At 39.3% G+C, this 23,578-nt stretch overlaps 2 protein-coding genes across 17 annotated transcripts in view; both read left to right on the top strand.

The window, feature by feature from the left end:
* Positions 1 to 217: 217 nt before the first annotated feature.
* LOC126758248 (small nuclear ribonucleoprotein F) lies at positions 218 to 8,257 on the top strand. Its single transcript, XM_050472413.1, has 2 exons — positions 218 to 487; positions 8,033 to 8,257. Exons 1-2 carry the CDS (start codon positions 310 to 312, stop codon positions 8,122 to 8,124), a joined length of 270 nt encoding a protein of 89 aa, XP_050328370.1. The 5' UTR covers positions 218 to 309; the 3' UTR covers positions 8,125 to 8,257.
* Positions 8,258 to 18,208: 9,951 nt separating this feature from the next.
* Positions 18,209 to 23,578, top strand: part of LOC126758236 (small conductance calcium-activated potassium channel protein) — a 109,724-nt gene continuing 104,354 nt past the window's right edge. For 3 of the 16 annotated variants that reach the window (XM_050472381.1, XM_050472374.1, XM_050472379.1), the window contains exon 1: positions 18,210 to 19,187. The gene's annotated coding sequence lies outside the window, so the exon portion shown is untranslated. Of the gene's footprint in view, positions 19,188 to 23,578 lie in introns of all 16 variants that reach the window. The other 13 variants (XM_050472378.1, XM_050472376.1, XM_050472367.1 and 10 more) reach the window with 8 other exon arrangements.

Below are 23,578 nucleotides of genomic sequence, written 5' to 3'. Positions count from 1 at the left end.
TTTGTTTTTAATTTCAATTGCCAAAATTTTACGTTCCATTAGGCACAGCAAAATGTAAAACTTGTTTAGACAATATGAAATAATTACACCCCAACACAACATAGAGGAAAATGTTTCAGCTTGGAACACAGCCTAAGTGTTAACTTTTTACACCTTATCGATAAATTATATTTGTAATTGAATTTCTCGATAAATTTGAATATTGGCGAATCGCTTTTCGTACATGTGTAGCAGATGCTTATTGATAAACGTGTGTAGTGTTTATTACCGGTGTTTTTTTGTACTGCGAGATTTATATAAAATTTAATCATGTCGGCTGCTATGCCCATTAATCCAAAACCATTTCTTAATGGTTTGACTGGTAAAGCGGTCATAATAAAACTAAAGTGGGGTCACGAATATAAAGGATATTTGGTTTCCGTTGATGGCTACATGAATATGCAGTTGGCCAATACCGAGGAACATACCGCGGATGGTCAAGTGACAGGTAATAATTTCTTAAAGCAAAAGCGTTTCGAACTTTTACTGAATCGGAACGTTCTAACAACTATATAGGCTACCTCAAGATTATTTAAGAACTAAATTCTACTATGACAACAACTACTAGATAATGAATACATATACCAAATGTGTATATTGTAATATTTAACCTCGGATCTGTGTCTGAAAATTAGAAATTTTTAATTTGCTTAAATAATTTGTCGCAATTTTATGACTGCACTTTCATAGAGTTGATCATTACGCGAAGCTTTTTTTTTGTTACATAAAAACAACAAATTATTTGTATTGAAAAACTGTAGTTATGCACTGAAATGAATGTTTTGTTCTTTAATGATATTTATTCTTTATTGGCGTAGACACCGCTTACGCGATTGATGTCCGCCCTCTTGGAAAAAGGTGCTACCGTCCCTCCAGGACGACGTTGGTGACCGTCAGCGGTCACCTTCCAGGGGCGACTGACCATCCTCACGTCAGTCCTCAGGGCTGCCGGGCTGAAGTCCTTGAGGTTCAGCTCGAGCAGATCCTCCATGAATTTCTCATGGGGGATCGCCGTATGAACCCCCTGGACCACAACCCGACGACCCAACTTCCGGTTGACAGAAACGTCCAACCCCACCTCCCCGAATTTTTTGTTATTCGCAACTCTCTCTCTCTCAAGGACAGAGGGAGTGCGAATAACCGCCCCACCACCCTTTAAGGGCCTAACCTCGTGGATCCTCACACCAAGTGAGGGACCCACCTCCTTCACCACTTTATTAATGACTTCCTTAGAGGAAGTTGTGGGAACTTTACTCCTCACCACGACCGACCAGGTCTCCACCGGTTTCGGCATCACCGGTGTGATCGCATCCAGCACAGGTGCTGGTGGCGCAGGCATCGGTGCCGCCGGAGCCGGCATTGACCTGCTCGGCGTCGAGGAGTGTCACCCCCACAACCTCCCTTAAGGGCGTCAACTTGACCGCGAAGATGGGCATTCTCGGTTATGACCGTCATCAAGAGCGCCTCATATTTGGAGGCAAGCTCTACCAGCCCCTTCGCGGTCCCCTTATCGAAGCTCTTGGCTTCAAACACCAGCTCGTTGAGCTCCCCCGTAATACGCTTGGCAGCCGCAACATGGCCGACTGCCCCCCCCCCCCCCCCCCCAACAAAAACTTCTCCCCGCGAATACTCCCGCTTTTTTGCGGCCTCTTTGGCGCGCCCGGCACCCGTCTCTTTGCCAACCGTCCTTGACGGTTGAGCAACCGTTCTGTTTGCGGAGGCCACGTTGGCACTCCCGCAACAACTCCCGCTCCCTCCCACGATTTCTCCTTCATGACGCGGCGACGCTGCACGCGCAACCGCTTTCTCGGTGGTGGCCACGATGGCACTCCCACCACAACACCCGCTCCCTCCCTCGACACCCCCTACGTTACGCGGCGACCCAGCTCGCGTAACCGCCTTCTCAGCGGAGGCCACGTTGGCACTCCCGCCACAACTCCCGCTCCCTCCCTTAATGCCCACTACGTTACGCGGCGACCCAGCACGCGCAACCACCTTCTCGACGGAGGCCACGATGGCACTCCCGCCACAACTCTCGCTTCCCGCTTCGCTTCCGTCATCATGACGCGCCTTACTCCGCGGTGGCGACCTTACCGTCGTTCCCGCCACTTCCGCCTCGCCACCCGACGTGGAGTCATCCACGACTGTGGAAGCGGCGGATTCTCCGCTTCCAGCGAGGACATTCGTCCTCCTCTTCCGTCCTCTAGGCATCTCGCTCCCCAAACTTACCGCTCAGTTGACCTGATCCGCTGGCGTACCACTAGCGTTGAAGGCTCACGGACAGAGAAGATTCTGGAGCAGATGCTCTCCAGGTGCGCGCGTCTGGACGCGCCGAAAAGTGCGACTCACGCAAGGGCCCGCTCAATAACAGCGACCACCCAAGCGGTCGATTATAGCGTGCTCGCGGTGGCACAGCCCACAACCCCAACCAGTGGTCGGGTTAAGGCCACTCAATTGGCCGCCGGCCGGACAAAGTCCCCGTAACGGTCCGGAGTCGACCGATGTGGCGCTGAGCCGAATCGCACCGTGGGCTAAACGGTAGCGCTGCTACGACCGTTGGTCCTCACAGGAGCCGCAATCTCCGACACTGGACAGACGCTCGCCCCCTTTGGGCAATCCTGTCCAGATCTTCCTGACACTGAGCCAACTAACCGCCAGATGCTCAGCACAGAACTACTGGCCGGCAGTCCAGTCAGCAAGAATGCCAACAACACGGAGCTACACTGAAACCGTGCGAAGCTTCCGCTACTAACAACAACGTGGATGACCACGTTGTCCGTATATACAGTAATTATAAAATTACTTACCGCAAGTTGGTACACAAAAATTGCACAAAATTGCGCAAAAATGTGTAACCGCACGAAACACTCGCGGTCACCGACCCTCACAACACGCGATCGCACAAACAATTCACCCGAACCGCTACTCACACGCGCCAGGCAATAACGGTGCCAACTAATCGCGTAAACAAATAGCCGCACAAAAGGAAATCAAAAAATCACCGAAAAAAAAAAAACACTATGAAAAATATCGCAACGATGCGCACGCACGTCTATCCGCGTCGACAGTCAACTAACGAATGTTGCACAGGGACAGGCGGTTTAGCCTTCCTATGCATTCTTCTACTAAAAGCGATTTGGTCTCGTACGATGAGATCGCTTTTAGTGCCGCTTGACTATCGCTGAGAATAGCTATGCGCTGGTTGCGATAGTTGCGGCTGAGGTTGATTTCAGCGCATTGACTGATGGCAAGAACTTCAGCCTGGAAAATGCTTGGGAAGCAGCCCATAGGTATGGATAGCTTGGTTCGCGGACCCGCAATACCTGCCCCAATGCCTTCCGGTGTTTTCGAGCCATCTGTGTACCACTGAATGGTACTGTCTTCCAGCAGTCTTTCCAGCGTGGAATCGTTCCACTCCTTCTTACTGCCTAGAGTTACTTTGAAATGCTTTTTGAAGTTTACTTTCCTTGTTGTGCCGTCTCTTGGGAGGAGGGCCAGCGGTGTGCTCTCCGCTAGAGCGTCCATCTGCCTGGAGGACATTATCTTCCCTCTCCCGCAGCCTTCTGCTGACATTAGCAGCATGGTGTGCTTTGCTGCTAGCTTGATCACCTTATGCAGCGGTGTGAGCTCTAATAAGACCTCCAGTGCCACTGTGGGGCATGTGCGCATTGCCCCTGAAGCACAGACACATGCAAGTCTTTGCAGCTTTGACAGTCTCTGAATCACAGAGGACTGTGCTGCTTTGGTGGCCCAGGCAACCGCTCCATAGGTGACGATGGGCCTTACTATCATGGTATACAGCCATCTCATGATGTTTGGCTTGCATCCCCATGATCTGCCGGCTAGGCGTCTGCAAATCATAAGTGCTCTTGTTGCTTTGGACAGCGTTAAGTCCAAATGCCTGCTCCATTTTAGTGTTGAGTCTAGGGTGACGCCAAGGAATTTGACCTCCCTAGACATTTCCACCTCTGCGCCTCCAATTGTTAGGGTCCTCAGGCCCGGAAGAGATCTCCGCCTAGTGAATGGGATCACGGTGGTTTTTGCTGGGTTGATGTTTAATCCTACCGTGTTACACCATTCCTTCGCCAATTTTAAGCCCCTTTGAACAATGTCACAGAGAGTGTTCTCAAATCTTCCTCTCGCCATTATGACAATGTCGTCCGCGTACCCTTGACATCGGATTCCATTGCTGGTGAGCAGCTCGAGTAGTTCGTCCACTATCAGGCTCCAAAGCAGAGGGGACAGTACTCCACCCTGTGGGCAGCCCTCGTGGTGCCAAGACGAATTTTACTTCCTCCAACTGTTGTTTCTGCAACCCTAGTGCGCAGAAGGGCTTCCGTCCATCTGCGTATCGAGGGATTTACGTTCCTTCTCTCGAGTGCCTTGATGACGCTAGTGTGAGACGCGTTATCAAAGGCCCCTTCGATATCAAGGAAGGCGCAGATCGCAACCTCGCCATTATCCAGCGAATCCTGTAGCTCAGACGCGAGTTGGTACAGAGCGGTATTTGTAGATCTACCTGCCCTGTACGCGTGTTGTCCGGCATGTAGGGGTGCAATCTTCAGCGCTTGCGATCTAATATGGTTGTCTATTACTTTTTCCATCCCCTTCAGCATAAAGGACGTGAGACTAATAGGCCGGAACGATTTGGCTAACGAATAGTCTCTCCTCCCTATCTTGGGGATGAAAATCACTTTTGCTATTCTCCACGGTTCGGGGATATACGACATCGCCAGGCTGTCTCTCATCAGCCCCAGCAGGTGTGGTAGGAGGATATCCATACCTTGCTGCAATAGGGCCGGGAAGACGCCGTCCACTCCCGGTGACTTGTAGCTCGAGAAGGAGGCCAGTGCCCATCTGACTGAGTCAGCAGTGAACAGAGTCCTTGCCGTCAGCCAGTCTGAGCGATCCGGCCTGCGTGTGACCAAGGTTGGGGTTAGGTCAGCTTGAGCCGTCTCCGGGAAGTGCGTTTGTAGGAGCGTTTCTGCCCTCTGCTCCGCGCTTGTCGTATATGTCCCGTCCTGTCTCTTTAGGGATAATACTGTGTCCGTCCTACCCTTCGACAACGCCTTGTGCAGTCGAGCTGCCTCCGGGGTCGAGGAGACGCTATCACAGAATTTCCTGAAACTGTTTGACTTGGCAAGCCTAATCTCCTTGTTGTAGGCTGTTAGGTGCCATTTGTAATCCTCCCAACTGCCTGTGCGCTTGGCTTTGTTGAACAACCTACGCACCTTCAGTCTGAGGGCTGAGAGTTTACTGGACCACCATGGGCAGCCTTGTTTGCTGGTGGTCGCTTTCAGTGGACAGGCACAATGATAGGCGTCCATAATGGACTGGGTTATGGCACTCAGTCTGCTCTCCAGTCCATCTGTGGTGGACCTAACATCCGCCTGCTCCACTACACTTATGCTTCTACTTAGGGTCTCTTTGAAAGTGCCCCAATTTGTATTTCTGGGGGTACGAGTTGGGGGTCGGTCCCCGACTACCACCCTCAGAGCAAAACGAATGATTCTGTGATCTGACAGTGAGGGCTCTTTTGATACCCTCCACTGCGAGATCAACCCGATCATGTTGTCATTGCTTAGGGTAATGTCTAGGACTTCCCTGCGGACACTTGTTACGAAGGTTGGCTCGCAGCCCACATTCTCTATGTTAATATTATTACTAAGTATAAATTCAAGCAGTGACTCACCCCTCATGTTGCAGTTCGTGCTACCCCATTCCGTGTGATGAGCATTTGCGTCACATCCTATGGTCAGGGGGAGATTGTTGGATTTACAATACTCCACCAGACCAAGTATCGATGGGGGGGGTGCTGTGGCTGACTCTCCCGGAAAGTATGCGGATGCAAGGACGAAGTCCGATCCTTCCTTGTCCTTCACTTGCACCGCCACCAGGTCTTGCGTTAGAAACTCTGAAATACAGAAAAAGTCTATATCGGCTCTAACGACTACACAAGATCGGGGTCTCTCGCTAGAGAGATCCCAGATTACCTTGCTCCTTCTCATGTTGAGGCCTCTTACCTCTCCTTTGAACACCCAAGGTTCCTGGATTAGAAGGATGCCCAGGTTATCCGAGATGAACCTCTTCACGATGACTGCCGAGGCTGCCGATGCGTGATGTCGGTTCACCTGGGCCACTTCTATGCCGGTGCTGGAGCCTACAGAATCGGTTCTAAGAGAGACAGGTCCCCGTCTTCGTCCCCTTCATCGACCTGCATCTCCAACCCTTCCAGAAGCTCCTGGGTGGATGGCATCTTTTCTTCCTGCCCGTTGCTCTCGTCTGCATCCGCGGCGGTGGTCGCAACCTGCCCAGCCGAGATGAGTCCGCTGGGGGATTCGCTATCCTCCCCCGAAACCACAGATGCAGTCGCCTCCTGCTCCTGGGTGAATGACATCTTTCCTTCCTGCCCGTTGCTCTCATCTGCATCCGCGGCGGCAGTCGCAACCTGCCCAGCCGAGATGGGTTCGCTGGGGGATTCGCTGTCCTTACCCGAAGCCACAGCTGCAGTCGCCTCATGCGCCGCTGGGCGGGCTACGGGAGGAGCTGGTGCTACGTTCATCCCCGTCTTGGCCTCTTGGCTCGTGGACGCAGCCTTGGGCCTCCATGGCCGCATCATAATCTTGCCGAAGCGGAAATTTAGTTTGAATCCCTTCAGCCTTATAAACTTGTAGGACTCGTCGTCCATCGTGATGTTGAGGTTCCACCCGGAACCCACAACACTGCTTGCTACGATTTTCCACGCCGAGGTACTTAAACCTTCGTTCTGGTTCCTCACCAGACTAAGCACAAAGTCGTAGCTATCCTCTGCACTTCTCGGAAAGAACGCTACCATGCTGTGTGTTCGCGGTATTTCCTCCCCTCTCTTTACACACAGGGCCGGGCCCTTCCAACCCTCGAGCCTTGGCGTGATCTCCTTCAGCCAGGTGGCCGACTTCTCTTCCTGGCAGTCGACCAGCAGCATGCCGCCCTTAAAGAATATGCCGTTATATGCGATGTTGAGGAGACTTATCCCACGGTAGTTGGCGCAGATTGTGGTGTCTCCCTTTTTCTGGATTGGGCAGAGCACACTTCAATTCCAATCGTTGGGTATGTTTTCGTCCGACCATATTTTACAAAGAAGCTCATGCATGCCATTCAGCAGGCTGGGGAAGTGTTGCCTCTATAATTTTAGTATGCTCTGGGCATCGGTTACTAGATCACAAGAGTATGCTTGAAACCTTCTGTTAGTCGCTGCCCTTTTTCGAGCATTACCCTGGTCGGCCAGCTTGTCAAGCTCTTCATACTCACGTATTTTAGGCTCTCTCTTTTTCTGTCTGCAAATGCGTCTCGCTTCTCTCTTCAACCCTCGGGATAGTATGTAATAAAAGAGCTATGAAAACTCCGTCCAGCCTTAATTAAAAAGCCGAATATCTCGAGAAGTATTAATGATAGCGATTTTGACCTCGGACCTTTTTTGTAGAAAATAAAATTTCCTACAAGTTTGTGATGAACATTTTTTCTATAGCTCTTGTCATTTACGAGATATATACAAAAAAATGCGAATTTTATGGAAAATGCAGGTTTAGAGCCCCGTACTACCTCGCCGGTGTGAGTTACGACTTTGTTGCGATGGGCACTTTTGTAGAGTGAACAATTATGAGAAATATGCGTCTAAAGTCAAAGCGATGCCATAAAATAACTCTGATCTGTAGGAATTTAAAGAAAAAAAATCACGATTGTAGTGTATTTTCTATGGAAAATTTTTACATGTCTTGGTCCAGTTCTTAATATTAATATTAAGGCTAAAATTTTCAGGGAATTTGTTTTAGGGTATTTCCAAAGAAATTTCCTGACGGGACTGAAAAAAATTAATAGTTAAAAAAACACCCTAATGTACATATATAATAAACCATTTAATTTTTTGTTTTCTACTCATATAATTACATGAAACACTTATTAAAGTATATATACATACATACATATTAATGCAAACTATAATTTTTTATTGCAGGAAATTTAGGGGAAGTTCTCATACGTTGTAATAACGTATTATATATAAAAGGCGTAGACGATGAGGATGAGGAGGGTGAAATGAGAGATTAAAGTTACATATGAACAAAAAGTGGAAATCCCAAGATCGTTGATAATCTTTCAGCAGGTTTTTAGAATTAAGTTATGTAGTCTGAATATAATTAAAATTTGTATTAGAATTTTAATAAAAATTTAAAAATATATACTTAAAATTTCTTTTAATTATACACTTTTAGGGATTTTAAATCTTAAAAGAGTATTTCTTGTGGTAAGTTCTCGTACAAAAGAAGTAGTTATGTATGTGTAATAAATAAATTGAATGGTGGCATCTTGTCACCTGTTAAGACTTTTGAACATATACCCTATGTAATGCAGCCAATGTATTTTGAGCAACTCGTTTTTCTTATCCCGCTGCTGTAATTGTTCTGTCTTCCGGCTCGTCTTCAGACAAGATTTGTCGTTTCCTTAACAAGTCATTCTCATATAGTTTAATTGTAACGCACCTACTGAGTATGGGATTATTGTATTATTGATTCAGATGTAAATTTAAAGACTTTGTGGTGTTATACAAAAGCCATTCTTTGAAAATTTTAGCTATGTATATGCTTCGTGTCGTTACCTTGGTGAAATACCCACGGTGAGGTTAAAGCCAATTTTTGAACACTTTGGTTTAAGTTGTCTTTCAATATTTTAATATAATCTTTGCTATTCATCGAACTCTACAAATACTAGATTTCTGGTGATAGTAGCCGACATGCACACCCAAACCATTACAGAGCCTCACTTATGCTTAATTGCCACGGCTTCATGTGCTAAAGATGTAGAATTTGTTTTCGTTTAGTACTAGTACTACTGTTTCAGAGGGATGGGAAGTCAAGCCGTTTAGCTCTATTGGTATTAGAAATGTAAGGCTTCTTCCTTCGTGTCCTACCATGAACATTTATCGCACTATATAGTGGAGGCACTGACGGTTCATTCTTGAAAAAGATTTACTGGTATTTTAACAACACTACTCTTCGGCGTTTTCTTAACTGCTCGTACAATGTTATGAGTTTGGGTATCACTCACGAGGGCGACCATAATGTTAGCAGCTTTTGTATCACATCGCAATTCAAAATTGTTTATATTTTTAGACAATTTAGGCTATTTAACCTAAGATTTACCCTTTTTACCACTAGGAATCAGATCACTGCCACGCCCACAAAAGGCCATTCATCGAAAACTAAATTAAGACTTAAAACTGTAAACTGGTAAAATGGATGGCGGTAGCAAGGAGCACCTGTAGGCTACAAATTTAAAAAAAATGGGCGTGTTCCCGCTTAATAGGTTTAATGTACATACCTCCTAAACAATTAAGTTAAAATAACCGAATTCATATAGGACAAATTCTATAAGAACTTCTATTGACAGTGTGGAAATGGATGAAATCGAACACAAATCAAGCATCAATGAATATATTCGGATAAAACCTTGAACAAATAGTGCCTTTGAAGTACGAGTAAGTCCCATATACCGAATATTTGAAACGCGTGCATTTAGTTGACTTTTGCCAAAAATATCGGCCAATTTGTGAGATATACTATATTATTGAAATTCGAATAAAACGTTTATTTGACAATAATAATAATCCCTGTGTCAAAAATGGGTGGAATCTGGTCTCTTTGCATCCATATACATAATAAAAAGATTTTCGAACTTCCTGTTCACTTTATACCACATGTATACATAAAATTGATAAAATCAGTCGAAAACTTGCTTTGGCCTATCCCGCTGAATTCACTTCATTAATATGATTATAGGAGGATGGAGTCATGTGTAGAAGTTCACCCAAGTGAGGAAAGTTCTCTGATTGACATTCACTTGGGAGTGGCCAGAAACGATTCTTTTACATATGGCTCATGCAGCTCACAACTTCCGATATTAGACCAAGTATCCTCTGGGTAGCCAAAGAACATTCGTTTGAAGGCGAATTAAAGTGAGAAGGCGCCTCGGAAGCCTCGGAAGGGCATTTAAAAGAAGAAACGACTGGCGCGCTGTTGTTAACTCGTCTATAACCGCGTAAGCGTTGTCTACGCCAGTGAAGAAGAATAGGTTTATATCAATATATTTATAAAATTGCATGAAAATAAGTTCTCAAGTATACCTGAGATATTTCGATTTAATGCAATCAGATCTTCCCCTGCCTAAATAAAACCTATATAATGATTTCCGACTTTCTATCTGACTTTAAACCGTTTAGGTTGGTCAAAATGTGTGATAAATGTTTAAATGTTTTTAAATGAATTATCCGTGCGCATACCTATTTAGATTCATAACACACGAAAGCTGAAACTTACTTCTCCTTGCCTTACGCAAACAATATTTCGAACTCTCCACTTTCGTTTTCAACAATTAGAACGAACCAGTTGAAGGATCGTAGGCTAGGAGGGGCCAGGGGACGAAATGCGACATAATTATTTTAGTTAATTTTTTTATTGTACATATGTATGTATGTGTAATAAGTATAACCCCTTACAGTTGGAAGGTAAAAAAAAAACGATTTTTCCAGATTTTTTTTTAGAAAAAATTTAAATTCATTAATCCAAAAGTTTGCACACATTTTATGGTATCTTTTAACTGTAATTTAAAACTTAGTATTAGTAAAAATGTTTATTTGGATAGAAAATGCAGCTGATCTCCGGGAGCTCCTCTCGAAAAAGACGAATCCTCTGAAATTAAAAAAAAGGGATTTCGTTAAATCAAAGGACTCAAAGGAAGAGTTTGAAGATATCTATTTCCAATTTGAAGAGAACATTTTTAACGTCATTCGCTATCGCGCTATAAAAGCTTTTATTTTTTTCTACGAAAAACTGTCGAAAAAAAATCGATACTTTTTGTTCAAACCGCCGCCATTTTGTCAAATTTCAAAAAAACAAAAAAAGCTTCCATAGCAACTTTCTTACAGATTAATAACACGACTCTACAAAAAAATGTTCATTTTACCCAGAGGATAAGCAGTCTAAGACCGGAAGTCGTGAGCTGCTTGAGCCATATGTAAAAGAATCGTTTCTGGCCACTTCCAACCACTCCCAAGTGAATTTTTCCTCACTTGCAAAAATTTTGCTCGGAGAATGTGGGACAATATTCTATAGATATTATAATTATAAATAAAACAGTAACAAATTTTAAGCCGTGAAACAAATGTAACCCTTTAAATGGTGTAAAAATTAAACGTTACAGATATTTTTTACTTTATATCCCAAATGAGCGGTATTTCTTTAAAAATAATGTGACCAAATCGTCTCGTCTGTTATACTTAGGGTAACACGTTGCGAAGAAATGAAGAAGTATGTACATATGTGTACTTATTTATGTAGAATAAATAAATGGCATTAGCGAAACAAACTCTCAAAAATTCATAGTAATTGTAAACAGGTGGAGAAGCCACCTTTCGTTCCTGACGTCAGATTAATGCAATTTGCTGAAATGCACCACAAAAAGATAGCGGAATGAACTTTTCGTAATTTCCATCGTTATTGTTTTGTGCCCAAATCATAGTCACGCATTCACAATCGATTCACGTCTATTACTTAGCTCGACAACACAAAAAAAAAGTTTATTGCCTTGAATATGGATTTGATGGTTTCAAGTGTCCAGATTATGAATTTATTCATGAAAGTATTGAATGTGCTTTGGTTTTGTGATTAATGCAAATCTTATACGGTGTTTTAATAAATTATCGGCATATTAGCAATTATATAGTTGGGGTACTCACAACGTGTCATAAAGCATCGTAAAATCATAAAATCATAAATTTTTATACTAGTTTAACAAATTTGTTGTTGGATTGCGTACTAAAATACGTTTACGCAAATGCAACTCTGAACGCTATGTTAAAGTCACTCCCGCGCTATGGAAGCTTTTTTATTTATTTTTTTTTTTTAATTTGACAAAATGGTTTGAACAAAAATTATCAAATTTAGCCCTTTTTTTCGACAGTTTTTCGTAGAAAAAAAAAGGAAGATTAAAAAAATAAAAGCTTTCTTAGCGCGATAGCGAATGACGTTAAAAATGTTCTCTTCAAATTGGAACTAGATATCTTCAAAATTCTTTCTTTGGGAGTGGATACCGTTTTGAAAAACATCATTCTGAGAAAACCGCGTTTAAAGATTGGAGTCGCATGTTCCCCACTCTGTTCTCTTTCTACAAGAAACGCTGCAGCGACCGTAATAATTTCAATTTCGATTTCAAAATTTGAGATTTGTTGTTACAGTGGATTTTTCCCTGATCCCTTAACGGCGTTTTGTGGGCATGACAGCCATCCGATTACGCCCACTGCCTTACTTTTTTGCCAAGGAACACCGCTACCAAGTTTCACGATATCTTAATTTTTACTCAAGGTACAGCTTGCACGGGCGGATGGAGAGGTAGTCACTCGGACTTAAACTTTTCTTGTCGTCCTGATCCCTATATCTTTTTCGAATAGTTTTAAGTGATACATACAACCATTAGGTGAACAAAACTCTGTGGTAACATGTTGCAAGAGTATAAAAATATAAAAAGAGCAAATCTTACATAACCATTGATCGTTTCATAAACTCTAGGCACAAATATATCCAAAATCGAACCTATATCGAGGAAAACAAAAGCACTGTAGTCAGTCAGGGTTATTATTGAGCATTTAATTATTGTTTTTAGTTTTTGCTTACTATTTATAACTGTACATATGTATATGAAAACATTTAAAAATTGCAGAAATCCTTTCTGATTGACACAATGTTGAAAAAAATACTATATTTGACGCAAAATTTGTAAATATGTATGTATATACTTACAAACATATACGAAGTTTGTATACAATTGTTGACAGACATGAAATAATGAAAGCGCGAGCAAAAACACATTTGTATTAGTTGCTGCATTGTTCACTGTACATATTCATATAGATTCATTCTACATAGTAACATTATTATATTTATAATTATACTAGGGGATCCGGCCACGCGTTGCTATGGGTATACATTTTATACTATTATTCATATAAAAAACCATTCAATACAGTGTATTTATTTTATTTACAAATAAAGGCGAAAACGTTTTGGTTGGTATAAGAATCCAAGGGATTGTGCTTGAGGTTTAATTTTGAATATGTTCAAACAAACAAGTTTCATTGGAAAATATAACGAATTTAAAGTTGCTTTCTCAATGTCTGGTTACCAGCCTTTCTGTCCAATCAATTTTTCGCTTAATAGATTGTACTTAATAAACATGAATAATAGACATGGTTAAATGAGATGTCCGCTTAAGAGAGCGTGCATTTAATAGAGCTTTCACTGTATTTTTTATTTATGAATTGTTTTAACTATCCTATCTTCTAAGTTGGTTCAAACTGGACACAGTGTGCTAAATTTTACTAAAATCGGTTCAGTAGTTTAGGAGTCCATCGCGGACAAACAACGTGAGCTTACTTTTTATATATAAAGATTATAAATATTTACGTTTTTTTAAATCTGAAATAAGAACAGTTCGCGAACTCTGCATTTGAAAAAATAAGACAGTTTCGATTTCGTTATTAAACTATATTATATCCAATATTATACTTTCAGTTAATTTTGTTAAGATATCTTACATACTGACTGTTACATATGGTATAAAACCAACCGGAAATTTGAAAATTTTATAGTAGGTATATGGGAGATAGGGATAGTATTGAGCGATTTCATCTATTTTTGGCCACAGAACACACTATTAACTTAATAAAATATTCGCTGGGTTTCATTAAGGTACCTCACATTATATGGAGTAAAGTAAACGAGATGTTTGAAAATTCTATTATATGTTATATGGGGCTTAGGGCATTTTAGTTAATTAAACCCACTTAATTTTATTAAAAAAGCTCACATATTGCCGATATCTGCGGTATAAAATAAATCAGAAGTGCGAAATTATTTCGATTTGCGCCTCTTGCCGAATTGCAATAATATACAAGTACATATCTGACAGATTGATCGTTATTTCTGGTAAATAGTTAGCACCAAGGGGCTTGAGTAGTTATGGTTAGATTTTGACAATTCTTAGACTTGGGATGGCATACCTCAAAGGCACTATTTGTGCAAAGTAGAAAAATTATGTGGAATTTAAAATTGTGCTACATAGGAAATGGGTGTGGTTGTAGTCCGATTGCGCCTATTTTCACAATATATTAAGTACCGAATTTGGTAGAAATTGGTTTCGCAGTTCCGGGGATGTGTGATTTCTCCCAATGTGGGCCGGGCCATACCCATTGCCAATTTTTTAGTCGGCTCCTTGAAAGCTCTTTGCACATTCCGGTTATAAAATTTTATGTTTTTGACGTATTTATCGCACTTTTAGTAGTTTTTAACAAATCCTGTAATGCGGAGTTGGCGGGGTTATCATCCGAATTCACCTATTTCCACACAGTCGTAAGAAAGGTCGAAAAGATTTGTGGCGCTTCTTAAAGGAAATCGTTATACCGAATTTCAGTTTTATATTTTAATTTGCTGCTTTGTTATGCAATTTAAGGATTTTCGATTAACCTATTAGTGGCCAATCATAAATGGGGAATGGTTATAATTCAAATTCTTTATTTTGCCATAGGATATAAAAAAAACTATTTTTTCACATAAGTCATGGAAATTATTTATGAGGATGTACTCAATATGGTATACTGGTCACGTAGAGGTGAAATTTTTCGAAACAGGACCTCACAACACAAAGTTTTTAGCATATTTTTTTACATTCCCTGCGAACTCTGGCAAGACATACAACACAGCACAATTGTTTTTCGGGCTTGCTATGATGGTGACCCGTATCATCTTGAGCCAAACCATCAACCGTAGATGATGATGGACGGGCCTTTTTCTGGTTTTCCTGCCGTACAAACTTTATAGTCTTTCTATCTCACGCTTTATGTTTCGTTATTTTTTATCAAACCTGGGGTCTACTGAAGCTCTCCTTTTTTCATTTCTTTCACACTTTTCCCAGCGATCCCAATGGTTCCATTTTAGCAACTATTGGTTTTCCACTGGAAAAGTCGAAAGTATAGCAAAATCTAGAATGAATTGCTGCCGCCCAATTTATATACGCAAATCGTACCTGCTTTCCAGGAATAAATTGTTTTGCGGGGTGGTGTCAAAAATATTTTACCATTGTTTTTCCAATGGATTTTTTTATCACGAAACACAACCCATTGATTATTTTTTTCATTATGAGATTTGTAAGCTCGTACTTGGAACATTTTATCATTAAGTAGCGATATTGTTGTCAAAAAGATAAATATTCCTTTTGATTTTACGAAATCAGTTTCTCAACATAACGGTAGCAACTACTGGAGTACCTAGATCATCGTTCAAACAGCAGTACAATGCCTCACGCGGAAGTTTATGCTATCCAGAGATTATCAACATGGCTATGCACTTTTTGATATCAAATGCGTCAATTCGAAATGTATGCCTGTTGTTTTGATTTGCATATACACATGTATGTAGTATACTGTTGTATATAAGAACTGTGACTTGTGCGTAAAATATGTTTTCGAATATTTGTACTGGATTGGGCTCCATTAGATCTTGCTTATGAATTATTTCACAATTGTATGTGTACACTACATGTGATTTTTTGAAATGATTGTATGGGGAACCCCCCAGGGGAGTTCCAGGGGGTGTGCCACTGGCATGGGTGGATCGGCCGTCCAAAGTTAGTGGGGGTCGGTCATACATTTGGACTCGATTGGAGCACTCTAAATGGGTCAAAGTGGGATTTTTCAAAATTTGCCCCTACCCAAAAGTTCGACCCAAATTGGGGACATCAAAATTCGTTTTAGAGGTATGGTTCCTTCGGCAAAGTATCTTATTTTGATCCCTAGAATATGATTTTCATAGAGTAATGGGCAATTTTTAAATCAACCTGCCCCACTGTACACTGTACCCAAACGAGTACAGCGAGATGATAAATTATGCTTTCAATATAAACAATATCTTAATAAATCGTTATTAGTATTTTATAAAACTATTTATTTTATTATTATTAACACAAAGATTTATATGTGGCTAAATGAGTCTTCGACCCCCCTCACCGCACAACACTGCCACACCGCCTACTACATTTTAATTACATTCCATATTCAACAATAACATGCACGAGGACACCACACATGCGGACACCAGTAATTAACAAAAGGACTGCATCATCGCACTCAACATTCCATGCGCTTAACTATTCATTCGTTTGTTTATACTTTTTTCGATACAGCGATCAAACGCTTTCGACGTCAATTTGAATCAGGCGCGACCTGATGGGTTTCGATATCATTTTGTACAACATCGATCCCACACGTTTTTATTTCCCTATTTAATTTAAGGGGTCAGTGTGGTAATCTTTTTTCAAAGAATTGTTTTTTTTTTTTGCATTTTCTGTTCTCTTATACCCACTTAGAATTATGTATAAACCCACTTTACCATTGGAAGGTTTCGAAAAAGGCCCAAAAATAATAATACCGCTCGACGTTCGGAGCGCTCGGAGTGCACACCTCAAACTTTAAACGCGTTTTTCTCAAAACACACCTTTTTAAACTGGCGGACATGATTCCGGTCGAACTACTCAACCGATTTGCTTAATTTTTTTTAATGTTCACAAAACGCCTGGCTATCGTCCCTATTTTATTTATATTTTATTGACAATGTTATGACAAAATTTATGTAAAAAGACATGGGGAAAAATTAAAAAAAAACATTAATTACTTTTTATTTATCAAAACTTTTTCATGATTCTAGTAGGGACGTTAACTATTCACGTACTTTTTAAGAATAAATTGGGTTTTTGTGCTTCAGATGATCCAAACATGAGAAAACAGGTCTGCCAGTGAAAAAACGCATCTATTCACCCAGCCATTTCTTCAACAGATGTCCTCAAAAAGTTCCGAAAAAATTTGTTTATACACTCCACGATATACCTCATGATATGTGAAAAAAGTTCTATTGTAGAATAAAAATTTCTGTGAAAAAAATGTCAAAAAAACAGGCCAGATTACCCTACTGACCCCCAAATATACATACATATGTATGTACATATGTGTTATTGGACAAGCTACTTCCAATGCTCGTCTGCAGGACTCTGTGAGGATGTTCAGGCCCTCTCTGTTCTCTAGTGAAATGTCGGAATCGTAGAATTTTTTTTAGCTCTTGCAAGTGCAACTGACAGTTCATTTTCCTATATTTCCTGAAATGTTCTGTCCTGTCTGCGCTCCCTTCCAGTTAAACATTATTGTAACGGTTATCCTAAAGTAGTGTTGCTCAATAAATATTAATTGGGCCGGCTTATTTATCAACTCTTTCGACATGAGTGTACTGTCTAATACTTCCTGCCGGTTTCTTTGCCATCATGCGGTTAATTTGGGCTAGACAATCTAATTTAATGTGGTGACGTATTAACTAATTATCTGTGTATTCTTGAGTGTCGCTCAGAAGCCCACTCTCAGTATAAAGTTTAGAGAATCTGTCTGTAAGTTTAGACCCTGAAGAACACTTACATAGCTCAGTGTTTTCTACGTCACTCGAGGACTATATAAGATTTGCCTCGACTTTACAAGTCTATCGTTTCAGCCGTTGCGGAGAAATTGTCCTCACCCACTCTGAAATAGCGTATCGATAAAACGCGTCTAAAGTTTTAGGTGCCGACTACACTAAGTTACGCGATTCTTACAAATACAATCATATCGCCGAAAGTATTTGCCAGTTGAATTTTAAAACTTCAGAGAATATTCTAAAATATAGGTACAATCGATAAAAAATCGATTTTTTTAAATTCACAGGTGAAATAACACCATAAAGCGTAATTTAGCTTGTGAGCATATGTATGTACATAGAGGTGGTAGTTTGAGAAATGTTGATTAACCTAAATACTCGTCCAAACATACTTACATAGAAGAAATTCCATAAAAAGGAATTTATAGAAATGTGCAATTGTAATAACCGAAAGTATAACAAGTGCTCACAAATTCATGCTTATTCATGCCCACATGTACACTTACATGTATGCATATAGTATGTACACGTAACTATGTATGTATGTATGTGCTAATAAACTCACTATAAAGTTCCTTTCAATTTAAACAAGAGTCTGGGCTATAGAGATTGAGATAACTGCCAGGTGAACAGAATATACACATTACTAAAAATGAGTAAATAATATTCGGACATTCTTCTTCAACAAAAAGCACATAACTATGCATGCTGAGGAAAATAAATAATTAGCGACACCAGGAATAAAGTTGGTAAGCTACCCGTCAATTGAAAGCACGAAAAGGTGAGCGAAGCAACGACAGTCGCCGAATCGAATCGTGGCAACAGAAGCCAAAGTTTAGCCGAGTGCATGCTGAACGAAGCAGAAATGTAACGAACTTTCACGCAACAAACAACAACGACGGTGTAAAGTTTTTGAATTTTCAGTATCGCACAAACAACATAAACGGAAACATCGTATTGATAAGCTGTGGAGAATAAGAGAATAGCGCCGCGTTCGTTCCGATACCCTATATTAGTGCCCTAGTGTATCCACGCCTCCTAAATACACTGAAAAAATTAAGGAATATGAATCTAATATGAAAAATATAAGCACCAGTGAAAGATAACGGTACAAATACGTGCTAATAATATTTCACTATAATAAAATATGAATAAATTAAGAAGAAAAGCTGAAAAGTGTGCATGCGTGGATGCAAACGTAAATTTTGTTATACGGATGTACATATGACTGTTTATATTTACTTAGTTTCGTAGTGAATTGTTTTATAAAAGCAAATGTAGGCATATACTACATTTTAACAATGCAGTGTGTATGTGTTAAGTGAATTTAAATGTTTTCATTGCACTGACCTATAGTAATAGTTGTAAGCGGTGCATATCTTTATATATACATATATGTATATATGGTATATAAATGTGTACATACATATCTCCGATGAATATTTTAAATATATGCACATTTTTTACTTCAAAATATATGAATTTATCTAGATACATGTTAAATACATACATACACACATATGCATTTATTGAAGTCATAATGGTGTGCTTATGCGAAAGCTGTATTTATGATTTTGAAGTTGCAATATTGCCTATGGATCTGTGAAAACAAAGGTAATTTATTAATTGCAAGAGTTTATTATAAGAATTTAATATATACTATGTACATAGTACGTTCTACTATATGTAGTATGTAAAGTCATCCTGCGTCTCTGATCGATTAAGTTCAAATAGTGGAGACACGAGTGCAGTGCACTCTGCATACAGATATGTATGTACATAAAAGTATATTTGGTCTAGATATACATACATACATATGTATGTACATGCATAAGAATGTATGTAAAGGCAATTAAAGTACATGAACCACATCATATACGCGGTCCCAAGTACATACGTACGTATAGACAAATAAATATGTATGTATGTACAACAAAACGTATTCTTTTGTGTCCATACGTACCAAAAATGAAAGTACATACATATGTACATACATAAACTATATACTTTATATGTATTTGGTGTATTTATGTGTACTGCGACTGCTGCTATATTTAGTACACAATTTATAAAAGCACCATGTACCTACATATGTATGTGTGTGTACATGGATGCATGTGGATACATTCCTATGTAAGTGCACATGTGCATGTACACTTATAAATATAGTATATATATGTAATTATGTGCACAAACTCAGTGGGGATTTATGTGTATGTATCATACGCCGTGTACAACTTACGATATTCCTGCAACGAATGACGACCATCGTTCGCCGACATCACATCAAATTTGTCTACAATACAATGATAGATTTGTATTTGTACCCCGCAGTTAAATCAGCTGGTTATAAGCTATAAGTTAAACTAGTAGCAGACTGTCTTTAATCCATATAAGCGAAATGTGCTTTTTTACATTATGAGGATTATGATGAGATAGATTTTGTTTTGCAGTTATATTCGTTTATTTCTTGATTTTGGATATCTCTCATTTCAGAACAATAAAACCATTTGCATACTTGCATATAGACAGATATGTAAAAATACTTAATGCAATGTCTGAATAAGTTGCAAAAATGGTTTAAACTTAAAGATAAAGCTGGTACATTTTGAATATTTTTATTACATATGTATGTATGTGTTGTTTACCATAGTATTGAGTGCTGGGTATATCAATTACAGATTGATTGATTACGCTTAATATCTGATGTGACAAAGTTTGTGTTCGAAAGTAGTTTATCTAATTTTCAATACGGACATGAGTACGTTCCAATGACCGGACACGGATAATATTTTGGTAATATTTCGTTCAAATTATCTCCGATAGAATGACAGGATTTTATAAAATTTTCTAAGGCAATTGTGTCCCTTTTTTAAATCCTTATTAAATTCTGGCGTCTTGAGACAGTTTTTTTAAGAACAATACGTTAAATTATAACAGGAAACAAATTGTCTAGCGTTGGTGCCGTCTTGTTCGTGGTGGCTCAACAGAAATTAATGGGAGAATTGTCAATCATTCACTCCTGGTTGACATTGAGACGCATTTATTAGTTCATGGCACGTCCTCATATATGGTCAGCTCTCTTAACCGGACAAAAGCACTGCGACGGCGAGTTCGCGGTTATTAGGAATTTCACTGTATATTAGTTCCTAAAATAGAAAAGTAAAAACTCGTGTATAAAAAATTAATTAACTTTTTTATATACATAAATTACAATAAAAATATTAAAATATCATTACATATACATTAATTGCACTAAACTACAGCCAAGTGGGTATTTCAGATAGTCGCTAATTAAACGCATTTAGAAAAGAACATATGTAATGGGTTGTCAAAAAAGTCTTGCGGTATTTTTATTGAATTTTTTTTTATTGAAATTTAGATGAATTTTTGATGACTCATGCCCAGCTCTTGACCGATGCTACGGCTGCTACTATGCCGGTCTCTTTCGACCAATTCAGCGATTTTATCGCAATTTTCGACGACAAGCCTTTCCAATTAAATCACTACACGCTTTAGATGATACCTATGTACATAAGTATGTATATATAGTATATGGAGAAATGAGAAGATTTATTGATCTATAGCAATTCCGTTAAGGTTGGCTACGTATTCATTTCAGCGTGTATGTGTCTGTAAATTCCTATGAATTCTGTTTATGAAGTATCCTGTAGTCAAATCAACTTGTTATAAACGACTGTGGTTGGAGGTTACTAATTTAAAGAAGTACAAATATACAAAATAATTAGTTTTTGTTAAATTACAAAAGTAATTTTCAGACTAGTTTAATTTTGGATGTAAACTAATAGAGTTCCTGATTAGTTTTGTGTTTTACTGCACGGTGTGTACAAGTTTGGCCATATGCATAAAATACAAATATATACCTTCATATGCCGTATGCATGTATGGGTATGCGAGTACGTATGTGCCCTTATTGACTACCGCGCGACTGCAGTTAATTTTTCTTTCTCAACCCCTGAAGGCACTCCTGTTTTACTTACATACCATATGCATGTATATGTATATGTTCATAGAATTTTAACCAATACATATACATTAATACATATGTATGCCCATATATTCGTATTTCTATAAATATTTCTACTCACCGCTTATAAGTATATAGTATGTTTGTTAAACTGTATATCAACATTTCGAACATATGTTTAAACAATTCCTAAGGGTCATAATACATACATGAATGTTGTATTATTTATATATGTACATATGTATGTAAATACGTGTATGACGTTCTTCTCTTGGCTTTGTGGCTTACCTATTTGATCACAAATCATGAACTGCTGCAGGTGACATTTAATAGCTGGCATGTTGACAATACGGTGTCATAGGCCTTGTAACACGCAAACCAAAATTAACGATTTTCTCCAAATGCCGAAGGTTGAACATATTTTACGAATACCTTGCTTCCAAAGTTATCATCAAAATTTATAAATATTTAAGCTATTGAAGATAGAAATGTCCTAATTATTTATTTAGGTTGGAAACAGCTATGCGCATGTAAGCACTGAAATCTGTATTTCTTCTTTATATTTCGAAGCCGAAAGCTCATTTTATCGTAATAGAATGCATATGAAGGAATACATAGTTATACATAGTACATACGTAAGGAGCGTTCCAAAGTAAACAGGACTTTTTGTATCTAGCGCCCCTGGTGGCGCCATCTATATATATATGCGTTAGAATCTGCTATCTTTAACGATGGTCCAGTGAGAATTTCATGACATTTCATTGACTGGAAGTGAAGTTATTGCGTTTTAAGTGTCAGTATGTTTGTGTTATCGGTGCGAAAATGAGCTTCTAACAAAGAGCCAACATTAAATTTTGTTTTAAAATTGGTAAAACTTTTACCGAAATGATTCAATTGATGAAACAAGTTCATGGCGATGATTGCCTATCCCGTAGCAGAGTGCACGAGTGGTTTCAACGTTTTCAAAGTGGTCGTGAGGACATAAATGACGATCAACATGTGGGCCAATCAAAATCCGTGATCACCGGAAACTCCATCGAAACTCTGCGTAAATTTATCAAAAATCAGCCAAATCATCATTGAAATTCATGGAAATGGAATTGAACATTTCCAAAACATCGATTTATCACATTTTGACCGAACATTTGGGCTTACGAAAGGTGTGTGCACGGTTTGTTCCGCAAAAATTGACTGACGACCAAAAATTGCTAAGAATCCAACATTCGATCGACGCTTGTGACCAATTATTTGACCAAAAATCTCATTTTAACCATTAACCACTCCCCGTATTCACCTGATATGGCCCCGTGCGACTTCTTCCTTTTCGGAAAAATGCATTTGCCCATGAAAGAAAAGCGTTATGTAGACGTAGAGGCCATTCAAAAGGCTTGCACCGGCATACTGGCGGCCATATCGGCCAACGAGCTAAAACACTCGTTCGACATGCTTTTGGACCGTGCAAAAAGCTGTATTGAAGAAGAAGGAGACTATTTTGAATAAAATAAATTGATTTTGCCGAAAAAACCATTTGTTCTGTTTTTTTAAAGTCCTGTTTACTTTGGAACGGACCTTGTATATACCTGAGAAAATAAATTATTTTATTTATAATTAATACACATATTTGTAAAGGTATATGAAATATGTATACTCTATATATGAACATTCATATACACATAGGTAGGTTCATATTGGTGGACATTTTACATCAAATTATTAATTTTATGTCTTATTTTACTTATGTATATAAATACATATGCGGTAAATTGGATGTCTTAATGTTCTATACATATAGATTGTAATTTATTTTTTGTACGTATAACAGATGTAATGTCAGAGAGAAATTATCCAGGCATGTTCTGAAAATCATTTTGGGGCAATATTTTCACAATTTCATTTCCATGTTCTGGAAATCGATCTATAGCGGTTTCAAATAATATTTTATATTTAATGTTTATGTAATATTCATTACAATATAACTAACGGGGGGTTTTTCAATAGGGACGCTACAAAAGTAGAC

Source organism: Bactrocera neohumeralis, chromosome 5 (assembly GCF_024586455.1).
Source record: "Bactrocera neohumeralis isolate Rockhampton chromosome 5, APGP_CSIRO_Bneo_wtdbg2-racon-allhic-juicebox.fasta_v2, whole genome shotgun sequence".
Classification (NCBI taxonomy): domain Eukaryota; kingdom Metazoa; phylum Arthropoda; class Insecta; order Diptera; family Tephritidae; genus Bactrocera; species Bactrocera neohumeralis.
This window is presented reverse-complemented; position numbering and strand designations above follow the sequence as displayed.

Excerpts from the sequence above, each read along its gene's own strand:
- LOC126758248 (XM_050472413.1), top strand. The coding sequence starts at position 310 with ATGTCGGCTGCTATGCCCATTAATCCAAAACCATTTCTTAATGGTTTG. Across the intron at positions 488-8,032 it reads CGCGGATGGTCAAGTGACAG|GAAATTTAGGGGAAGTTCTC; the intron begins GTAATAATTTCT and ends TTTTTATTGCAG.